This window comes from Haliotis asinina, chromosome 13 (assembly GCF_037392515.1).
Source record: "Haliotis asinina isolate JCU_RB_2024 chromosome 13, JCU_Hal_asi_v2, whole genome shotgun sequence".
NCBI lineage: Eukaryota > Metazoa > Mollusca > Gastropoda > Lepetellida > Haliotidae > Haliotis > Haliotis asinina.
This window is the reverse complement of record NC_090292.1, coordinates 11,503,434-11,526,472: the sequence shown is the minus strand read 5'-3', so window position 1 is coordinate 11,526,472 and position 23,039 is coordinate 11,503,434. Positions and strand designations below refer to the sequence as shown.

The following is a 23,039-nucleotide window of genomic DNA, read 5'->3' as shown; positions in this document are numbered from 1 at the left end:
TTACTTTCCCTAACTTTATATGAACATCAACATTCAAATGATCCATGAGTGTTTGAAATCAGTTGAAAAATATCGTTCAAGATTAAAGTAAGAATACAAAGGTTTACCGACGCGGGATTGAAACCGCAATTTTCTCATCCGTAGGCAGACGCTCTACCGCACGGAGGACGAAATTATTGGGGTTAAATTATCAAATTATAGTTACTGTCATTACATTGATTTTACGCACGCTTCAATTATTGTTATGTAACTTCATTAAATGATCATCTACATTGTAATTACCCAACATTGACGGTATATATGTTGGAGAAAACACTTCCCTCACCCTCCGGTTTTACATTGTCTACCAAAACCTCAGAGAAGTGTTTTCTCCTATACTTACAGCTTGTTCACCGAACCCTATTCAATTTTAGTTGAACAAAAATATGTTTAAACCACTCTCTACTTTGGTTTCAATGTTAACTCGTGCAATTATCCCTCATAAGAGGGCGCAGGCTAGCTATTCTCAAACGTTCGTAGCCCTACGAACTTCTTAGGCCTATTCGTAACACATTGGGTTCGACCAAAGTTACGAATTCTTAGGGCTACGAACGTTTCGAGAATAGCTAGCCGGGTTATTAAGTATTCCATCATACCGTTTACCGAAACACGTCCCATAATAAGATGCTACCATATGACAAAAAAGTAAAAAGAATTGTATAACAGTTGTCAAACATATGCTCTTTTCAACTGGATTTAATCATTCATGGTGTGACGAATAGGTTGAATTTTCATCATTGTTTCACGGAGAGAGTAAGGGATATGTACCATGCCCAGCTTTTAAAGTTGGAAACAATCTCAGTATCACAAAAATATAGTTCTTACCATATCTTTTTAACTCACATTTATACTGAACGTTATTTATCACACATTTTATGTATTATTACATATTGATAAATATAATACAAACCACATTAAATATAGATTAGTTTGTATGCTCTTATTTGAACCTTGGGGCGGTGGGGTAGCCTAGTGATTAAAGCGTTCGCTCGTCACGCCGAAGACCTGGGTTCGATTCCCCACATGGGTACAATGTGTGAGGCCCATTTTCGGATGTCCCCCGCCGTGATATCGCAGGAATATTGCTAAAAGCGACGTAAAACCAAACTCACTCACTCACTTATTTGAACCCCTACGGTAGACATTGAATATGTTGTGGTCTGCCAAGTTTGAAAAAGGCAATTACCTCCCTTGGATGGTAGATGGCGCATTTTGTAAAATGGCAGCGGTGGAAAGTGGAGACGACGAAGATAAGTTGGAGACAGAACACTTCCTCAGAATCGTCAATGCTTTTCGGTTTTACAGGTAGAAAGAAGAAAAAAATCTTGTTCGATGCGATCTGTATTCACAGCGAGAGGACTAGTCTGACGAGACCGAATGCGTGTCTGATCAACTCTATTTGTCAATAAGACTACGAATGAATGATATACATCGTTCAACTTCATGACGAGTGTTTTAACACGTTTGACAACGTTTTGTGTTAGATTCCTTTGATGAGCTCATGCTTTGTATTCATATAGACAGAAGTAAGGCTAGAACTGAGGGAACCTCAGCACAACAGACCCAAAGGATCGAAGATGTTCACAAGATACGTGAAGCGAGATCGAACTACTACTGGTGGTGTCAGCCAGCATCAGAGCTGTGGGCTGTGCCATGTAAAGTTCATTATTGTCGAGAACACTCTAACCCAGCCTGAACTGAGGCGATGTCGGGAGTACTGCACTTTACCGGATGCACGTTTTCAGATTCATTAGCGCTTCCTAAAGTTGGGAAAGTGTACCAGACTCTAAACCCCAAACCCTAACCCAAAGGATCGTAAAGGGTCCCTAACCCTAACCCCAAACCCTAACCCAAAGGATCGTAAAGGGTGGAGGCGCTACAGTGAGATGATTGATCCGCTGCGCCGGCTAGTGCTGCACCCGGTAAACTGCATTCTAACCTCGATATCATCGACAGTCTTGCCAAAATAAAAACGAAACAAAAATGAAACAATGAAAATGGAACGTACCCTCCCTCTCATATGTTGTCTCATCTGGTCTTTGTACAAATCACCCCATGTTATTGCTCAGTTTTTATAATCGAAATAAGTTTCACCTTTGCTTTATTCACTTTAAACAATACAGAAAAGAGAAATTGAAAGTATCAGTGCTTTAACCTGTGTCTTGTTGAGATTTAGGCTTGTTTGAAAGTTTTGTTACTTAAAAATGACTCAGCAAATGTCATTATCAATTATGACATTTTGAAGCTCACCAGACTAAATTCCGACATGTTATCCAGAGATACTGACAAAGACTTCACATGAGAAATTGTGATATGCTAACCTTCCTAGCTTTAAAGACCTGTGAAGATCCGGGGTAGAATAGGTTTTGAGCAACCCAAGCTTGCCACAAAAAGCCGAAGTCCTATGCTTGTTGTAAGTGGTCTTCAAGCTTGCTGACTTGGTTTACACATCGTTGATTCCCAATTGCCAGATGGATGTTCATGCTGCTAATCACTGGGTTGTCTGGTCCAGACTCGATTATTTACAGACCACCTCCATATGGCTGGATAATTGCAAATATACAAAGCCATTAAGAAAATGTAACATGTTATATTTGGATTACAATTTTGAAGTAAAACACAGATTACAGTATTTTCATGGGATGGAGTCCCATCACTCTGTGTATAATACCTAGAGTGTGTTGTGATTTTTTATTTGACTATTATCTTCCATATGGAGCTGATAGAATTCCTATAACTTTGCTATGCTGAAATACTGCTGAATATGGCATTACTTAAGAAACACAGTCAAGACAAGTTATAGGCACACCAGAAGGGATAATACATATATGCTTGTGGCATTCCAGGTCCCACTCACTAATGCGAGTGGAGAGTGCTGACCGGTACTACAAGGAACTGCCTGACCACCACAAAGCTTTGATTCCTGACTTCCGGGCCAAACTGGACCTGATCAGGACCAGCATTGACCACAACTATGAAATCATCAAACTGATCCTGCAGGACGCGGAGTATATGTTTGAGAACAAGAATCATGGATTGGAGAATGTGAGACATCCTATATATCATAAATATCGTGATTCCATGATGTTTGTATTTGAAATGATTATGGACTGTTCATTTATAGTTCAGATGAGTTGATGTTGATATTAAGGTGTGTCATTTATTTTGTACTGGGGAGACAGGACAGCTGTCAATTTTGTACACATCTACTAGTGTGTGTGTGTCTGGGGTGGTGGTGGATGGGTGGGTTGGGGTCAGGAATTTTGTACATAGAAGTATTAAAATTTATGCTAAAGAAATTATGGGAGGGGAAGGGGGTGTCATTCATTTTGAACATGACTTGCCGGGTGGGGTCACTTACTTTGTACATAAATTTTAGTGGGGAGTCCTTCACATTGTGCATGCTTTTTCATGTAAATCATCATCACCCACTTTAATAGAAGTAAATATTCTTGATTTGTTTAGAAAAGGGATAGATTTAGATGTTATTCAACAAAACCAGATATGCACCAGGATGATAGGCAGCATTCGTGTGTATTGGATTCGACAGTAATGTAGTCACGAGGTATTGTGATAAATGTGACACCGTCAACAAGGTCAAAACATTATTTTGGTATTGTTTCACAGAATATATGAAGAGGTTATTATATGACAGTGTACCTTTTGCCAGTCATATTAGCCCTTGGGCTGATATGGTAGTTGAGTGCTAATATGGTAGTCAAGGGCTGATATGATAGGCGAGTGCTGATATGACTGGTTAAAGGTAAACCATCTTATAACCTCATTGTCATATACCACATCAAGGGATATAACTGTAAAATAAACCATTCTCCGTCTGTTGAAGTTTCGACCATTTGTGTGTATTCATTCCGCATCAGTTTAGTTGCTGGGCAACACACTGGAGATGGATTTTCATCCCCAGGACAGATATGCATTTTCAGCTCGGGTGGTCAAATGGTGACAACCAGTATTGTTTGTGCAAAATTGTCCATATTATTGATTATGGTTTATTAATATTTGCCCTTTGTATTTGTAGGTATTGGTTACCATTACCTAGTTTACGCCCCTTGCGTTATTTGCTTGAGTTGCTGTCCATCAAGAAATGGTGCAAGGATGAGTTATAATCTTAGCAATGATGTTTTGGCTGCTTTTGCTGTCAAAATCATGGAGTTAGATGAAATCTGACTGATTCAATATATACAAATGTGGTATATGCTATAAGGGGTATGACATGACAGAAGGACCCTTGAGTTGATATGGTAGTTGAGGACAAATATGACTCGGGAAAGGAAAGCTCATGCAATGAACCTGTTAATACATTAACTGTTGACTTGTTAGTGTAGTCATGACCCGATCATATTCACCTCATAGTGGATATATTGCAGCCCTAGTTCTTATACGCTTATGTATATTATGCATCATAGTTGTGAAATGAGCACATTTATCAGGCTGGGGTAAGAGAGAATCTATTTAATATTTTTAACAATTAATGAGTGAGTGAGTGAGTTTAATTTTATACCACTTTTTAACAATATTCCAGGAATATCACGGCGTGGGACACCAGAAAATGGGCTTCACACACTGTACCCGTGTGGGGAATTGAACCCTGGTCTTTGGTGTGACGAGCAAACGCTTTAAATACTAGGCTACCCCACCGCCCTAACGATTAATGACAGACAACATTGTGTAAGAATCATAGCCACACCCCATCTTTTGTTTTGCGATCTAAAGGTTTGTTAAATGAGCTTTGAAGGTCTCGTGAAGATGAAGTGTGCACCCCCTACATCAACTTTCCAAATATTTGTATCCACGCCTGAAGGCATCTACCATATTATACCACATTCTCTTTTAACATGTCTGTCTATCTCTCTGTCAGGGTGGAGAGAACATCAAGCAAGTTCCCCCGACTACGTTTGATATGGACAAAGTTATATCAACGCTGAAACAGTTCGTGAGGGACTGGAGCGAGGATGGACGGATGGAGAGAGATGCATGCTACAAACCAGTCACACAGGAAATAACTCGCAGATTCCCTGCTTCCCAGTGGTAAATGTTAACAATTATGGTTAAGATGAGAAGTTTTAAAGTTGTTTGAACACAATTCTAGAAGTTATAGTCTGTTTGCAGTGAAAAATGTTCTGATAATTTTTACTTTAAACAAAAATCTCGGAATTCTATTCAACATAGGATAAATGAATGATCATAGATTCAAATTGTTATTATTGGTTTGTATTATGAGGGGGCAAGCGCAGTAGTTGAAAAGTTGAAAGTCCTTGGTGTGTATTCACTGCAAACAGAATATACTGATCCAGTTCATCCAGTTATGGTGTTCATGTTGAAAGTTGTCTATAATGTATTGGAGATACTGGAAAATATTTGGAGATTGCTTTAATCAATTTCTGATGTTCAAAGTAGAAGTACTGATATTATAAAGTGTTACTGAGATTGTATTTGACAGAGGGGCACACAAATACATGAGCTAGACTAACACCACAGCACCATCATTCCAGAATGGTTTAGATCCCAGGTGGAACTCAACCCGCCAAAGCACTAAAATATACACATATGTAACAAAGGTTATGTTTCATTTATTGTTGATGTTGGTTATTACTTGACTAACAAGTAGACCTTGATGTGTGTGACAGGGATCCCGCGACTGTCTACATCCTGGTCCCGGGAGCAGGATTGGGCCGTCTGGCCTTTGAGATAGCAAATCTTGGTTACAGTTGCCAAGGCAACGAATGGAGCCTCTTCATGTTATTCGCATCTAACTTTGTTCTTAACAAGTATGTTATTTTCCATTTCTTGTTTGTGTATGCCTCTTGTATAGTGGATAGTTTTTATTTCCATCAGTGTTGAAGATAAAGACTTTGCTTCACCTTGCATAATATTGCAACCTACGGAAAACAGAGAATAGACTCTAGTAATTTTGACTGCTGGGGCCATGGGATGCCTGATTATTTATAGCATTCCCATAAGTTGAGAAACCTGTTTTGGTAATTGTTTAATGCAGGTGTTAAACAATAAAAGTTTTGTTTAAGTGTAAATTTTGAGATATCATTCTCTCACAATAGCAGATATTTGCTACACCAGGGGAGATAACTCTTGACGAATGAAGCTTCATTCTTAAGCCGACAAGAGTTGCCTCCCATATTGATTATCCTACTACTTGATCAAAAACCCTATTCTAATATTCTATTAACGGTAGTAGGAAACAAATATTTTCTCAATGTTTTGTGGGAAAACTACATGTTGAAGTTAAATAAGCAGTGCATTTGATAATGATTGCATTCATGTATACAGTCGAACACTGTTGTGTAGAACTCTGGTAAGTCAATATCTCAGTTGTTTCGAGATAATTTCTCTGTCTTGGCAAAATCTTTCATTATTTATCATAATTTTAACTCTTTTAACTTGATATGCATGTCTCTATATTTCGGACGTCTGGTTGTGATATTGTGGTCCTGACAAGCAAAATTGCCCTATTAACTCGATATTTACACATAAAGTTGATATGCACGTATCTGTGTTGGACAGGTATCCATCTGAACTGAGACGGTCTCCATCTGTTTACACACACTCTGCGGCATTTCAAAATTGACACTATGACAAGATTACCATGTGTATTTGCAATCTCTGTTTTCCTTTGTTTTCTTTCTTTTGGTATGTGATGATTTGCTCAGCTTGGATATGTTGATATTCGGATAAGTCGATGTGATTTCCTGGTCCCATAAATATCAAGACAATGGTGTTTGACTGTAATAGGTCTGGTGAAAAGGCAGATTCTGAGAAATATGAAATAATGGCTGAGTCGCATGTTGACCCTGAACAGCAAGAAGTTCTGTTTCTGATAAAAGTAGGCCATGATGGTATTCAGTTTGTTGAAAGTGTCAATTAACTGGCTTGTTGTTTTGAATGACTGGGTGGTGAGGTTTGCTAGGTGACACATCATGATCGAATGGCATTCGATTCCCTGAAATTTCAAGACTATTCACTGCGTATAAATACTTAACTAATTGGTAATCCCATTTGGACAGATCAATGCTTGTGATATCAATCACAGGTTTGTCTGATCCAGACTTGATTATTTACAACCTGCCACACTACAGCTGGAATATTGCCGAGTAGTGTTAAACCAACCAACCAACATAAACAAACTTGCCAACCGTTGCCATGTAATTGAATTGCTTTTTGAGCATGATCAGTTTGTATTTGTGTGTCCAGATGTAAACATGTGAATTCCTTCACCATGTACCCCTGGGTTCACCAGTGGAGCAACAACAAGTTGAAGGCCGATCAGACTCGACCAATCACATTCCCTGACATAGAGACTACCAGCATTCCTCCCACTGTCAGTTTCTCAATGGCAGCGGGAGACTTTCTCGAGGTTTACACAGAGCCAGGTGAGTCAACTTCTCAGACATCCTCAGCAGTTAAAACCAATGTTGTGCTGATTAGTTGGCATTTACAAAAATCCAAGGATTTTACAAATCTTCAAGCAAATAATATTGGTTACTGTATTGTTTGGTCGTGCCAGTGAAGGTTCACTCACTTGCTAACCCCTTATGATCTGGGGCTCGTTTCACAAACCTCTCATAAGCCTAACATCTTGTAACTTTTCACGTTGTATTAGTGAGTGAGTGAGTGAGTGAGTGAGTGAGATTAATTTTACGCCACACTCAGCAATATTCTAGCTATAGAGCGGCGGTCTGTAGATAATCGATTCTGGACCAGACAATCCAGTGATCAACAACATGAGCATCAATCTGTGCAATTGCTAACCAATGACATGTGTCAACCAAGTCAGCAAGCCTGACAACCTGATCCCATTAGTCGCCTCTTATGACAAGCATAGGTGCCTTTAATGGCAAGCATGGATTGCTGAAGGCCTGTTCTACCCCGGGACCTTCATACTTAACAGGTCATGTAGTATTAGTACCTACTATTGTCTAACTTAGGAAGTATGAATGATAAGCGAAAAGCTAAGAGATTTTAGGCTTTGAGAGCTTTGTGAAATGTGACCCTGGGTTTGAAGAGGCCTTCAGTAACCAATGCCTGTTGTAAAAGGTGAGTAGCAGGATCAGGTGATCAGATTTGATGACTTTGTCAACGGATCATTGTATTCCACTTTTCTACATTGATGGTCATGCTGTTGACCACTGAATTCTCTTGTCCTGGTTGGATCATTTACTGACTGCCATATAGCTGTGATGTTGCTCAGTGTGGCAATTAGCCAACCACCCAACCAACCAATCTCTCAGCTTCAAGGTGTATTTCCACAGATTCCTGGGACTGCGTGGCCTCTGTTTTCTTCATCGACACAGCACATAACATCATCGCCTACATAGAAACCATATACAAGATTATCAAACCTGGTGGCTGCTGGATTAATCTTGGTAAGGTCAACAGAGTTATGTCCCTTGATTTTCAGAGTCCACCCAGAGTATGGCAGTACAATTTGCTTGTTTCATGCCGCTGACAGCAATATTCAACTTCAAGGACAGTCTGTAAATAATCAAGTCTATCCAGGCCCTCCATGAGTAGTTGAGACCAGTTCTAATCATATCTTCACGACTGGTGGTTGGGTGAAAATAACTTGACTACAACTAATATGCCATGAAAGTTGGATATATCTGACTATCTGAGCATGACGATTGGTTTGTACAGCAGCACCCTTTTCATAAAGTGATGTCATCACTTGCCTTATGTTGAAGGGACAGTACGTCAAATGTTCTGAAACATCATCTATGAACAATAGATGAGAAACCCTGTGCTTCCTTACCTCCCCTTGTCTTATTCCTTGAGAGGAGTCTCTGCTCAAGTTCCCGCTCTTGTACAAATGCACCTATTCTGAAGTAGATTTTGTTTGCTTGTTGCTTAATGCCACACTCAGCAATGTTCTATCCGTATGGATCCATGAAGGTCCCGGGGTAGAATACGCCTTCAGCAACCCATGCTTGCCATTAACGGCAACTGTGCTTGTCGTAAGAGGTGACTAAATGGGATTGGGTGGTGAAGCTCTCTGACTTTGCTGACACATGTCATTGGTTCCCAACTGTACAGATCGATCCTCATGTTGTTGATCACTGGATTGTTTGGCTGACTCGATTATTTACAGACTGCCACCATTTAGCTGGAATATTGCTGCGTGTGGCTTAAAACTAAACACTCACTTTATCCATATGGCACCAAACTGTCAATAACTGAGTCTAGAGCAGACTCCAGTGATCAACAGCATTAGCATCAATCTACACAATCAAGACATTCTGAAATAAGAGTAGCCCTGCTGTGTAGTTTGTGGTCCTGTTCTGAGTTTGTTTGCAGAGCCCAGACTATGGTGAACGATTGGCTTGTTATTTCACCCCCCATCCAACAATATTCCAGCTCTGTAACCACAGTCTGTAAAGAATATAGAATAAACAATCTCTGTGTTGCAGGACCCTTGTTGTATCATTACGCAGACATGGCCAACGAGAGCTCCATTGAACTCAGTTATGAAGAGTTGAAGAATGTTATCACTAAGATAGGCTTTGTTATAGAGGTAAGACCTGGCTTAGTTTCAGTGTTATCTTCCTCATTTTCCTATTTTTGAAATAGTATTACTTTTCCTTATCCTGACTCATGCATTTACTTACCTCCCTTCATCTTTGAGGGTTAAGTGGAAACCTAAATCTCTTTCAAGTACTCTAAAGATATTGTGATATTACTCATCCACAAATAGCCTCCTTTTCTTGCAAAAATGGTCCCACATGACTCCGATCCCCGCACGTGGCAAAAATGCATGCCTTTTTCATGCTCGAGCGCTCCGCGAAGTAAGGTTTTGTCAGGTGTGTTTTCGCGAACTGTTCGCAAGTACACAAACTGAAACGAAATACACTGTCTGATAAACAGTACAATGAGGCCTATGAATAAATCATGACGAACAATACATTTGTGTGGACAATCCTTTTGTCCATACCCCCTACCTTGATAGAACGGAGTTTTATCAACACAAATGGTGAACTTATGATTCAAAATAATATCCTAATAGCATCCACTAATATGTCAGAAACGGTTTGCAAATATAAGGATTAAATCCATGGTCTCAAATGTCACAACAAATCCATTGTCACAATATTCCAGTGTCGCAAAACATCCAGTGTCATAATTCCAGTACGAATACAGTTTCACAGAATGTCACATGAAATGTTCACAGTTCCACACATCCACGAATTTCCGAAAGTCGACAGAATCCTCTGTGTAATCCTTGGAACTAATAGTTTATGGAATCCATTTCCAGAATGCACACCTTCGTCACTGGTCTGGTCAGAACCGTTTGACCAATCTGTATGTCCATCACTCTTGTATAGCCATCCTTCCTTGGGTAAGTCTTAATAATACACCCCATAGGCCAGTGTCCACGTGGTGTGTTTAGGAGATAAACATCATGTGTTGGCCAATTTCCAGGTGTTATTGAGTATTTGAAGCACGGGAATGCATTTGGAACCGACGGCGTCAGCCGGAGGTTTCAAATGAAATATTCCCGTGCTTCAAATACTCAATAACACCCGGAAATTGGCCAACACATGATGTTTATCGACATTGTAAACACAAAAGTAAACCAAAGGTTTTTAGTGTCTGCACTCGTTTACATCGAATACGGATACAGCAGTGAAGTGTCAACAGCTGGCCGTTTCAGCTGGTTCCCATGGTAGCATCTGGAGTTGCTCATTTGTGACGTCATTCTAACTTTACGTCACAATATGATTTGAATGACGTCACCACTGTTGATGACACTACAAAACAATTGTTTACGTGTCAATACGCGGTGAATAGTCTTTCAGTTTACGGGAATCTAATAATATTTAATCATGTTTTTCAACTAATCAGATCACAGAACACAGTAACTTTTGGTTTACAATAGGCAATATCACCAGCACGATGTCACTCACCTTGAGATCAGGTAGATGAATGAACCATTTCCTCCTCCTGTTAAGACTGGGTATCCATTCCTTCATCCACCTGCTCCAGAAGTGCCGTATAAGCTCCTGTATCGTTTTCCATCGTTTCCTTGGATCGAAGGGCGTTGTGTCCACTGATTCTGGATTCTGCAAAGAAACCTCCAGCTTGTCCACGAAGAAAGTGGTTTGGCGTCAGCGGTACATGATCCCGTGGATGTGCTGTCTGATAAGTCAATGGTCGTGAATTAATCAAGGCTTCTGCTCCAATGAACGCTGTCATGAGTTCTTTATCTGTTACAGCACTGTTTCCCAGAATAGCAAAAATTGCTTTCTTGGCCGACTTCACTATTGTTTCGAACACACCTCCGAAGTGAGGTGCATAGGGAGGATTAAACTTCCAATTTGTTCCACGATTTGCTAATGTTCATTTCACAGTGTCACTGTTCAGACAGACAACGAGTTCCCTTAGCTTGTTTTCTGCTCCAACGAAGTTTGTCCCATTGTCACACACAATGTCCTCTGGGAGTCCTCTGTGACTGGCCATGCGACAAAATACATTGAGAAAGGAATCTGTGTCCAGGCTGTATACGATTTCAAAATGAACAGTTCTCGATGCAAGGCACGTGAAGAGACATAGATAGCGCATCAGTCTTGCTTTTCCTCTTCCTTGTACTGTCAGAAAAGGTCCAGCGAAATAGAGTCCTACCTGTGTGAATGCACGGAGAAAAGGTTTGATTCTCATATTTGGAAGAGGAGCCATGATTTGGTGTGCTACCTTCGCCTTCTGCTTACGACATTGTGAACATTGCTGCTCCCATTCTCCAGAGAGTATCCCAAACTTTGCAGAAAGTGCCGCTAAAGTCTGGTTGGTTCCGGTAATATGATGTCCTTCCTCGTGGTAAAACTTCCAAATCAGTCTTGTGATCCAGTTTCTTCGTGGCAAGATGATCGGAAACCTTGAATCGTATGAAAGATGCTCAGCATAAGCCAATCGTCCATCATCTCATCCAGCTTTGGTTTCAGTCCTAACAGCTTGCTATTACTTGGTAATGGTTTTCCCATCTCCAGGCAGGAATATTCATCGGGAAATTCCTCTCTCTGCATCTGTGCTATGATTTTTAACTGTGCTGATTCGATTTCTTCTGCAGTGAGTTCTCCATGAGTCCTTTTAAGGTTCCTTGCAACACAGTTGTTCACGAATCTGTATACCCAAGCTTGGATTCTTGTCAGTCTTCTCCAATCTGAGTATCGTGTAGCTTTTAGTCTCCATTCTTCACAGGATGAATCGTTCGCTAACATGGTAATGATCTTGCTTACCTTCAGAGTTTTTGTTTCTGGTAAAGATTTCTTTCTGTCTTCTCTTTCAGATAGATTTTTGGGCCATTGACTTTCACCTCTGGTAAGGAAAGGGGGTCCTGACCTCCAGAACTGACTGTCAGCCAACTTTGATGCAGCTATTCCTCTGGTTAACATATCTGCTGCATTTTGATCTGTTGGTACATACCTCCACTGACACAGATCAGTCAGTTCTTAAACCTCACTTACTCTGTTTGCTACAAATGGTTTGAAAGTCCGGCTATGGTTCTTTATCCACCCTGAAGCATTTGAACTGTCTGTCCAAAATGTGATCATGTCAGTAGATATTTCCAAAACCTTCGCTATTGCAACAGCTAACCTGAGTCCTGTCACAGCAGCCATTAATTCCATGCATGGAACGCTGATGGCTTTTAGAGGTGCAACTCCACCTTTTGCAGCAGTGATAACACTGGAGATGTCATTATTCTGGTAAGTATTCACAGTATACACTATGGCACCATATGCATTTTCAGATGCATCTGCAAAACTGTGTAGTCTAGTTTCTTTGACCTTGCGATGACAATGCAAACATCTTGGTACCTGAACGTGTACTAAATCTTCCCGTTCCTCAAGCCATTGATATGCTTTTTCTCTCAGGTCATTGTCTAGTTCCTCATCCCAACCTAAACCTGCTGTCCACATTTCTTGTAAGATGATTTTCGCCCTTACAGTGAAAGGTGCAAGAAATCCTAACGGATCAAACAATTTTGCTATTTGACGAAGGAAGATTTGCTTTGAGATTGTGCTGTTCATTTCAGTTAAGGTTGAAGTGAATGTAAAGACATCTCTTTCAGCTATCCACATGAGGCCGAGTGTTTTTGTTGAGGGGAGATAATCACTGTCTAATGTAACTTCTGATAATCGTTCTTCAACAGGAATCTGACTGAGAACCTCATAAGAATTTGAAAGCCACTTCCTTGGACGCATACCAGCTCTATTCCAAAGCTCCATCAACTGTCTGTACAGCTCAACAGCTGTGTTGTCATCCTCCACAGAGTCCATGCTATCGTCCATATACGTAGCTTTTTTCACTGTTTCTAACAGACCACCCATATGTTTATGGCATTTTCCTGACTCACAAACTGAGCTAAAAAAGGCGATGTATTCAACCCAAATACAACTCTACTGAACTCATATTCTGTTGGCTGCTCATCTCGTTTCATGGATCGCCAAAAGAACCTGTGATAGGGTCTATCATCTGGTGATATTTTGACCTGAAGGTACATTTCTGCTACATCACTCATCAGTGCCACTGGATTGCGTCTGAATCTCAACAAAACATCAAACAGTTCCCTATGCAGCTTTGGACCTTGATGGATAACTTCATTAAGAGAAATACCCTTGTATTTTGCCGAAGCATCAAATACAATTCTCACTTTTTTTGTGAGACGATCTAAACGGACAACCGGAAAATGTGGCAAATACCACTTTCCAGTATGTGTCTTTTCTTCGGGAGATATTTTTCTGATATACCCTTTATTGTAATACTGTGAAATTATGTTATCATATGCTTGAGCTATTCTCTCATCCTTTGCTAATTTCTTTTCTGTACTCTCAAGACGACTGAGAGCCATCTGATAGTTATCAGATGGTAAAACATCTGCCTCTTTCTTCCATGGTATGCCAATTTGATAGTGACCATCCTCATACACCAATGTATCTTATCTCTCACCCTATTGTACACATTCTTATTTTCAGGGCTCATGTTTTCATTTTCTTTGGATTAAAATTCCTCAATTTCCCAAAACCTACGCAACAGCATATTCAACTCTTGATCATCAGTATTGGAACGAGAAAAGTAAGTGCTCGCAAAGTGATACTGGATGTCTGAACCTGTTCCTGCTATATTTCCAATGCAGGTCCAACCAAGAGGAGTTAATCTTGCAAGAGGTTCGCCCGGGTTTCCACATACATCCGAGTAGGAATAATGAAGATCTGCGTCATCCATGCCTATGAGTACATCTACAATGGGAGGGCAGGCTATTTGGGGAAAATGTATGTCTTTCAGATGTGGCCATAACTTACCATACTTATTCCAGTCAAGAACCTGCAGATCACCTGTAACCTTGGTTGTTGTGAAAGCAGTGATACTAACATCAACATCCCCAGCTCTACTTTCAAGACCAAATGTGGCGGGCATAGTTTCAAAAGAGGCTTTCTCGTCATTCAAGACATTCACCGTCACTTTCTTGGTTTCACCTTGCAGTCCTAGCTCTGCAGCAACATCTGCATTATATGACCTTGTGCTCGCGTCATCTAGTAACGCATTAATTGTGACTCTACGATCCCCATGTTTAAGTATCACTGGTACTGTTCTAAGCCCTATGAATGAAGAAGCTACGTTGTATTCCATGTTAGCTGCATGTGACCATTCATGGTTATCTTTTGATTTCGTGCCTGTATTTCACACATGGCTTGGTCCATCTGAACCTTTTTCAGTCTGGACATTGGAAAGAATTTTGTCCCTATTCACATGTAAGAGCCTGTTATGGTTGCTTGTGCATCCATTTATACCACACACTTGTGTTCGCCAACCATGTTTACCACGATGATTGCTTCCAAGACAATGGAAGCAAAGATTTAACTCCTTTGCTTTATTCCATCTAGCTTGACCTTTTAATGAGATGAACATTTTACAGTTCCATACATCATGAGGCTCTGTACATACTCTGCACAAATGCTTTTCACGAGCATAGTCTGAACCAGGATTCTGGTTACTGTCATGCGCAAGTAAAGTGCGAGGAGCTCGTTTGTGCTCTGATTTTACTGACTTATCACAAACACCATGGATGGTCTCAGATGCAATAGTTTGAAACTCTGCTTCTTGAAGCACCCATTCTCTCAGAGTTTCAACTGACTCTTGTCTTTGTCTATCAAATACCCAACGCTGATATTCAGTAACCATGGTTTCAGTCATCTTTGTTTGCAACTTCATATAAAGTAAGCCATTTCCTGATTCTTCAACCCTATCTGATTTGCGGAGATTAACTACAGCTACATCAAGCATGTTTGCAAATCTGTCTAGGTCTTTTGCATGACCTGGGCAAATGGGTTTGAAGTTATCTATCTCTGCAAGATGCAATGCAACCTGTCGTCTCTTGCCACCATATTTTCTCTCTAGTCTTTCAAGAGCAGCCTGATAAGCAACTGCGTTATGTCCTAAGCCTCTAATCACTCTAAGAGCTTCCCCTGATAAATATTGGTGCAACTGCAGAAGCTTGTATTCTGGTGTTGCTGGAGAGTTATCAATACATCAGTACATGCAATGAATGCTGCCTTCCATCCCTGGTACGATCTAACATCCCCAGCAAATACTGGAATAGTAACTCAACCCAACTGCTTCCACATGTCACGTCCTATTGCATTTTTAGCCGTTTGTTCTGGGATTTGTGTATAAGTACTTTGTCCGTAATGTGGATTAGCATTGAACATGATGTGTGGTGGATCCAATTAATTTCCATGCCCTGTTGTGTCTTTATTAACTGTGGGTGTTTTCTGACCCTGTCCAGTTGGCTTCTGTTCAGATAAACCTTGCCCTTTTCTATCGTCTTGATTGCGACCAAACAGCATTGACATCCCTGTTCTTAAACTAATTGTAGAAGTGGCATCTGATCTAGAGTCTAAGTACTGCTGAGCATGTGCCTGTGCACTATCAGTCTCATCTTCAAGCCTAGTTATTTCCATGCTAATGTTTTTAACATTTACCACATCATTAATTTTTGAATATTCTTCTGACAGTTGTATCATTATTTCCTTTGCATGTTCTTGCACAATGCACAAATGGTCCATCTGATCTCTTACAGCCCTTCGAGTTTGAGCACATTGACTCTCGGTCATGTTGTAGAGCTTATTTTTAGCTTTCGTGAAACAGACTTTGCACTGGCTTTTTGCTTCTTAAGATTTATCAAAGCATCATCAACGCCTGCCCTCGACTTGTTTTGGTCAGAGGAAGGCTTTGTTTCAGTATTTGATAAATCTGTTTCATCTGGACTTACCTGTTTAGATTCTGACATTTTTATTCTGTGGTTACACCCCTACACTACACAGATGTTTACTTTGTTTTCTAAGACCTAAACCTAACAAACTGTCAGCAAACGTAACTTTCACAGACTAGAACAGTTCCAGCGTCCAAACTAAATGAAACTTGCAACACCATGAACCACCATCAAGCAATAACCATGAGTAACACCTAATAAATCATGACTTAACCATGAACACCCTAAATAAACCGCGCCCTGCTACCATTTTGGTCAGCAGGAACTGTACCAGCTGTTAACTAAAAATGACAGCACTAAATCAAACTCTAATATTTGGTTTAATTTACCTTTAATTACTTTACACTATCTTACCTTATTAACTTTCTGTAACATTCAACCTCTGTCAAACCTAACTGACACAGTCAGTCACTAACTAACTAACTAACTAACTAACTAACTAACTAACTAACTAACTAACTAACTAACAGTCTCAAGGCGTGCTGCCTAATCAATGTATCAAAACGAACTAACTACAATTTCACTCCGATCCCCGCACGTGGCGAAAATGCATGCTCGAGCGCTCTTTGAAGTAAGGTTTTGTCAGGTGTGTTTTCGCGAGCTGTTTGCAAGTACACAAACTGAAACGAAATACACTGTCTGATAAACAGTACAATGAGGCCTATGAATAAACCATGACGAACAATATATTTGTGGGGACAATCCTTTTGTCCACACACACTATGTGGAATCTAGCGTTAATTCAGTGACACTCAATGTGTGCTGAAAGAGGTACCTGTATTCTCTTGGTGAAGAATTTCATTTGTACCGCTTGATTCCAGTAGGTCGTCATCGAACCATTCCAGTTTTAGATCAAATTCCTCTTCTCCGAATATCTCGTGGAAGGTACCAAGGTGAAAATCGCCTATGTCTAATTCAAACAACATGTTTGTTTACAAACAAAAAGGTCAGCGAGTGCTACGTATTCATACTCGGGTGAAGCGGTTGACGTGTAATTAGCGGGCCTTTGATTTAAGTTTAGGGACAGTCACATGCAGCAGTCAACCAATCAGAATCGTGTATCTCACAATGTCGTGCTAGAATCAGTATTTGAATACCTTTTTGAATTACTTCCACACACCCAGAACATTACTTGAGTTCAAATCAAGCAGTTTCAAGTACTCAGTAGGGTGAGGTTCAGTAGGTTCATAAGCAGCAGAATGTATGCAGACATGCCAACCCTACTGAATTTATTGGAATTACTACGAAAACTGCATGTCAATAATGCCATTCTGACAAAGCCACTCACTTCTGATTTTCGACAGATAAAGATAGTCTTACTCATTGGAGGATAAGGATCATCTTTGGCTATAAATAATGGCAATAAAATGATTATAACATTAAATTTACAAAAGTTCTCAAATTGTGTACATATGAAAGTAATCCGGAAGTTGAGTAGGCTGCATGATAAATTCCAAACTTTGTTCCTTTTATTCACAAGCACTGGTGCCGAGTACTGCAAACCGGTTTCAGCTGGCATTCAGAAATTTCGCTCCTTGAGTTAACAATTTACTGGGATTTTTAATTTATCAGGAAAATTCTTATGTCTATGAGAGCTCTGATTCCTAAATGCACCAATTTGGGGATGGCATCTCTTTGCCCCTAAGCTTATGTGTTTCTCAATATAATATCCAATCATTGCTACCTGACATTTGAAAACTAATGATTCAGGGTTCTGACTCAGCTGTAAAGAATGAGGGAGAATGAGTATAGTTTTATGCCAATTTTTATGTTGTTCTGACAATGTCATGCAAGGGACACCACTTTGTACCCTGTAGTGAATTGAACTCAGGTATCGTTAGTATGACAAATGGATGCTCAAACCACAATGTTAGAATAGGTACTTATGAAATTGAAATTCTGGATTACTTGTCATGTTTCATCTTTCCTATATCATCACACACCTACAGATATCCTGGATTCTAAAATTATATTTTCCAGAAAGAAGAGGTTGATGTGAAGTCGACATACACCCAGAACCGTCTGTCCATGTTACAGTATGAATATCAGAGTGTCTTCTTTGTGGCCATTAAACCCTCATGAGTGAGGGCTTACATTCAAGCCTGCAGGAGTTACCTGCTCTTGACGGGTGTGCCATATTGTGGATGGGTCTGCTACACAGACTTCTGTGGAATGAGTTGATGGACACAGCATGTGAACTGCACTGGAATGTGGACCTAGTTCCTGGTCATCATCATCATCATCATCACCATCAGCAGCATCATCATCATCATCATCATCAAAACAAGATATTTGCAGTGTCTGTTCAACTTCCAAAGTACTGCTCAGTAGCACTCTCCAAACAATTCCAGAATGTTGTACAAATGTATACCAAGGAATCCACATGCTGTATGGGAGGAAGCTGGTTAAGTGAAAATCCCAAACATTCTAGACTTAGCGGATTGCAATGTGTGCCAAAAACTTATGAAATTTGTACTTTATGTTTTTACTGCCTGCACTAAGTGCAAACTACTTGACTTAATCAGGTTACACCATCAAAATATTGCGCACACATTGTTATAAACAATATCGATGTCACTGATGACAGATAAGTCTTTATCAGTAGAGAGAGATGAATATTTACCAACTTTATCATCTCCAGAAAGGACACATTCCATGATGCTCGAATAGGACGTTTTGACAGACTGTTGCATTTTTAACTGATATGTTCATTTATAAGTTTATATTTTGTCTGCTTGTCAAAGTCAACTGTCTACCATTACAAGTGATGTATTGTACAGTGACCTCTGACCTTCCAAGTATTGCACTGTACAGTGTCCTCTGACCTTCCATGAAATGTCACACAATTGTGTACTGTTTATGGTCAATGTAATTGAATAATGAGCTTGAAAACAGACTTGTTGTTTTCTTTTTGTCCTCTAATGACACATGGTAGGTGAAGTGAAGGGTGGCCCTGCTGTGATGTTGCTGGGATGTGGCTAAAAGCACCCTAAAACTATAGTCACTCTCCCACTTGGCAGAGATGTCATGCTGATGTGTTGGAGTAGTGTTGCTTTTATATATTAAGGTGAGTGAGTGAGTTAATATTTATTGTCACATCGGCAATCTCACAGCCATATCGTGACGATAACAATGAAAATATATGATATATATGAAGAATATTTGAAACAATCTAAAAACTGTTTACGAGGAACAGCAAAACCACTAGTATATCACAGAGACTCATTTAAAAACTAGGAATATCTAAACCAGTTGAATTACTGAGGATAATACAAAATAAAAACGGCCATAGATTGCCAACAACTGAAGGTAGATCACCATACTGGGAACCATAGGGACATTTGCTTCCTGCATGATCCGAAGCTGGGTTTACACCGTCCCTTCAGCCGTTAGCAATTTAGACATATCTGGCAAGACATTAAAATTACACGTATGCCACAAGTAAAACAGTGGAAAGCTATAATTTACTTCGAATGTTATGGGACTTACGGACCCTCTCGGGAGGACAATAATTTTACAGTACTTTAACCCCCCTTGAGGATACTGCCACTAACGATCTCAGTTACTAATTCAAACTTCCATTCGTAAAATATTTATCTATTTACAGCTCAGATAACAAATCTAAGTCTTTTAAAAAAGCAATAATTAAATGGTAACCATTATTAATAAAAAGATCCTTCAAAGTTCGTGATGTAAAATATTTATCCCTTGTGATGGAATATTCTACACAGTCAAGCAGGACATGCTTGACTGTGATTCGTTCATCACAAGGGATACAAAGCGTAGCGGATAAATTGCTATATTTAGTTTGTAATTGATTATATCCTTGTTTATATTGTAATTCATTAGTTTCCGATTTTTTCAATGTAGTTTATGTTAGGTCCACCTGCGGTCTAACCAACCGCCAAGGAGGAGAAGAAATTAAACGGGAGGGAACCATGTTGTCTAGTGTTATGCCAGCAGCAGCAAGGAAAGATCTCACTCTTACTCCAAGAGGTGGAACAAGGGAAGACTTCTTGTTGTACAAATTCTCATACAGAGGTTTAAAGACACAGTTAAATGCGGGGTTTGACTCGTTGGAATATAATTTTGTTACATACTGTAAAGATAATTTTATACGGCGTTGTTTAAGAGATGGCTCATCAGCCTCAACGTACAGGCTGTCGACGGGTGAAGTTCGAAATGAGCCAAGACAAAGTCTTAGACCTTGATTGTGGACAGAATCTAAAAGTTTTAGGTTGCTTTTGCAGGCTCCACCATAGACAATGGAGCCGTAATGAAGTTTTGAACGTATCAATGATCGATAAAGTTGAAGGAGGGTAGCTTGATCCCCTTACAATTAGATACGACTTTCAACAAGTCAAGGGCCTTCAGGCATTTAGTTTTAAGGGATTTAAAATGCGGTAAAAAGGCTAAATGGGAGTCCAAAATTAAACCTAAGAACTTAGCTTCCTTTACCACTTTAATGGGAGTGCCATTTAGAAATAGTTCAGGATCCTTATGCGGTTTATATCTTCTACAAAAATGTATACAATTAGTTTTCGATTTAGAAAATTTAAAACCGTTTGCAAGACACCACTTTAATTTTGTATTAGTACCACCGCCGAGTGGGTTGTGGCCATTTAAATCCCCCCATGATTAAACAAGGTTTAGGCAATTGGTCATAAAGAGCTTGAAGATCAGACAGTTGACAAGGTGATGTTGGTGGTATGTACAAGGAGCACAACGTAAAAGCAACCTGTAATGTAAGTCGTACTGCAATGACTTGGAGATTTGTTTTAAGGGGTACTTTACTATGAATAACATTGAACTTAGCTTCCTTTACCACTTTAATGGGAGTGCCATTTAGAAATAGTTCAGGATCCTTATGCGGTTTATATCTTCTACAAAAATGTATACAATTAGTTTTCGATTTAGAAAATTTAAAACCGTTTGCAAGACACCACTTTAATTTTGTTCAAACACAACTGCAGTTGTCTTTCAATAGTATGCATATTTTTACCACGCCAAGAAATATTAAAATCATCCACAAAAAGTGATCCATCAACTGAATAATTTAAAACCTTAGATAAACTGTTTAATTTAATGCTAAATAAAGTGACGGATAAAATACTGCCATGTGGGACACCTTGATCCTGATTATAATGATCAGACAGGGGAGAACCCACTCGGACTTGAAATTGTCTGTCATTTAAAAAGTTGGAAATAAATTCAGGCAAACGACCTCGTAAACCGAAGTCATGTAAATCCTTTAAAATGCCATATTTCCACGTAGTGTCATATGCCTTCTCAAGATCAAAAAAGATAGACACAGCATGTTGTTTATTAATTAGTGCGTTTTTAACAAATGATTCCAAACGCACGAGGTGATCGACAGTACTTCTGTTTTTACGGAAACCACATTGTATATCTGTTATAAGGTTATTTGTTTCCAAGTACCAAACAAGTCGATTATTTATCATGCGTTCCATGGTTTTGCAAACACAGCTAGTTAGTGAAATGGGCCTATAATTGAAAGGATCGGTATGATCACGTCCTGGTTTAGGAATTGGAACAATTATAGCACCATGCCATGAAGACGGAAATTTCCCTGAAGCCCAAATATTATCAAAAATATTTAAAAGGGTCTCTAAACAGGATTCTGGTAAGTGCTTCAGAAGTTGATAATGTATGTTATCAGCTCCTGTAGCAGTATCATGAGCCTGGTCAAGTGCAGTATGAAGCTCATGTATCGAAGAAGTTTCTGTATAATCTTCCCCATTATCTGAACTGAAATTAATAGCCTTCTTTTCTTGCTGTTTTTTGGTATTGTTGGAATTCCGGTACGTAATTAGAAGAGGAAGAATGTTTGGCCAACGTCTCACCAAGTTTATTTGCAATATCAGATTTATTAGTCAACAACTGGTTTCCGTCTTTAAGATGGTGGATGTTACATTTGGATCCCTTACCCTTAATTTTCTGGATTATATTCCACACCTTTGATATTGGAGTACGCGAATTAAGTCTGGAGACATAATTTCGCCAAGATTGGCGTTTGCTTTGCTTGAAAGTACGTCTTGCTTTAGATTTTAAAATTTTAAATTTGTCTACATTGTGGACCATTGGATGGCGACGGAAATAATGTTCAGCTTTCTTACGTGCCTTCCTAGTCTGTTTGCAATCATCGTTGAACCATGGTTTTCGGATGAGAGGAACTGCAGAGGACTCAGGAATACATTCGTCAGCTATGCTCTTTCGTTCATCTGAAAAGCATTTTATAGCATCAGGAATATCATCAAAATATTCAGGCTTGAGTTTAGCAGAACAAATACAGTTCATATAAAGACCAGTTAGCCTTTTAAAAATTCCATCTTGACGAAGGAGGAACATCAGATGGATTTACAGGATTTAAGATTTTTGGGAAGTGGTCACTTCCACAGAGGTCGTCGTAGAGAGACCATTCAAATTCATTCAGTAGGTTAGAGTCAGTAATAGACAAATCAAGAGCTGAATATGTTCCTGTGCCAGGATGTAAATATGTATGTGAACCATCATTATAAATGCATAAATCGTTATTGGAGATGAAATCCTCCAGCAATTTACCTTTGGTGTTAGTATTAGTACCACCGCCGAGTGGGTTGTGGCCATTTAAATCCCCCCATGATTAAACAAGGTTTAGGCAATTGGTCATAAAGAGCTTGAAGATCAGACAGTTGACAAGGTGATGTTG

General features: G+C 39.5%; 2 protein-coding genes across 3 annotated transcripts in view; both read left to right on the top strand.

Annotated features, from left to right (window-relative positions):
* LOC137259754 (E3 ubiquitin-protein ligase Arkadia-like) overlaps nt 1-23,039 on the top strand; it is a 284,279-nt gene that overhangs the window by 33,738 nt on the left and 227,502 nt on the right. The gene's annotated exons all lie outside the window — the stretch shown is intronic.
* On the top strand, nt 1,233-19,224 carry LOC137260148 (carnosine N-methyltransferase-like). 2 transcript variants are annotated; one of them, XM_067797847.1, is made up of 8 exons: nt 1,233-1,694; nt 2,886-3,084; nt 4,916-5,085; nt 5,685-5,825; nt 7,264-7,442; nt 8,322-8,435; nt 9,477-9,580; nt 18,311-19,224. In XM_067797847.1, coding segments are annotated over exons 1-8 (1,011 nt in total). In that variant the 5' UTR covers nt 1,233-1,692; the 3' UTR covers nt 18,413-19,224. The 2 variants fall into 2 exon arrangements, with proteins under 2 accessions (XP_067653948.1, XP_067653947.1); XM_067797846.1 differs by having other exon boundaries at nt 1,241-1,344.

What these genes read in the sequence shown, in the direction of transcription:
- LOC137260148 (XM_067797846.1), top strand. Translation starts at nt 1,259, where the DNA reads ATGGCAGCGGTGGAAAGTGGAGACGACGAAGATAAGTTGGAGACAGAA. An exon ending in AGAATCATGGATTGGAGAAT is followed by an intron (nt 3,085 to 4,915) that starts GTGAGACATCCT and finishes TCTCTCTGTCAG; the next exon opens with GGTGGAGAGAACATCAAGCA. An exon ending in AGATTCCCTGCTTCCCAGTG is followed by an intron (nt 5,086 to 5,684) that starts GTAAATGTTAAC and finishes TGTGTGTGACAG; the next exon opens with GGATCCCGCGACTGTCTACA.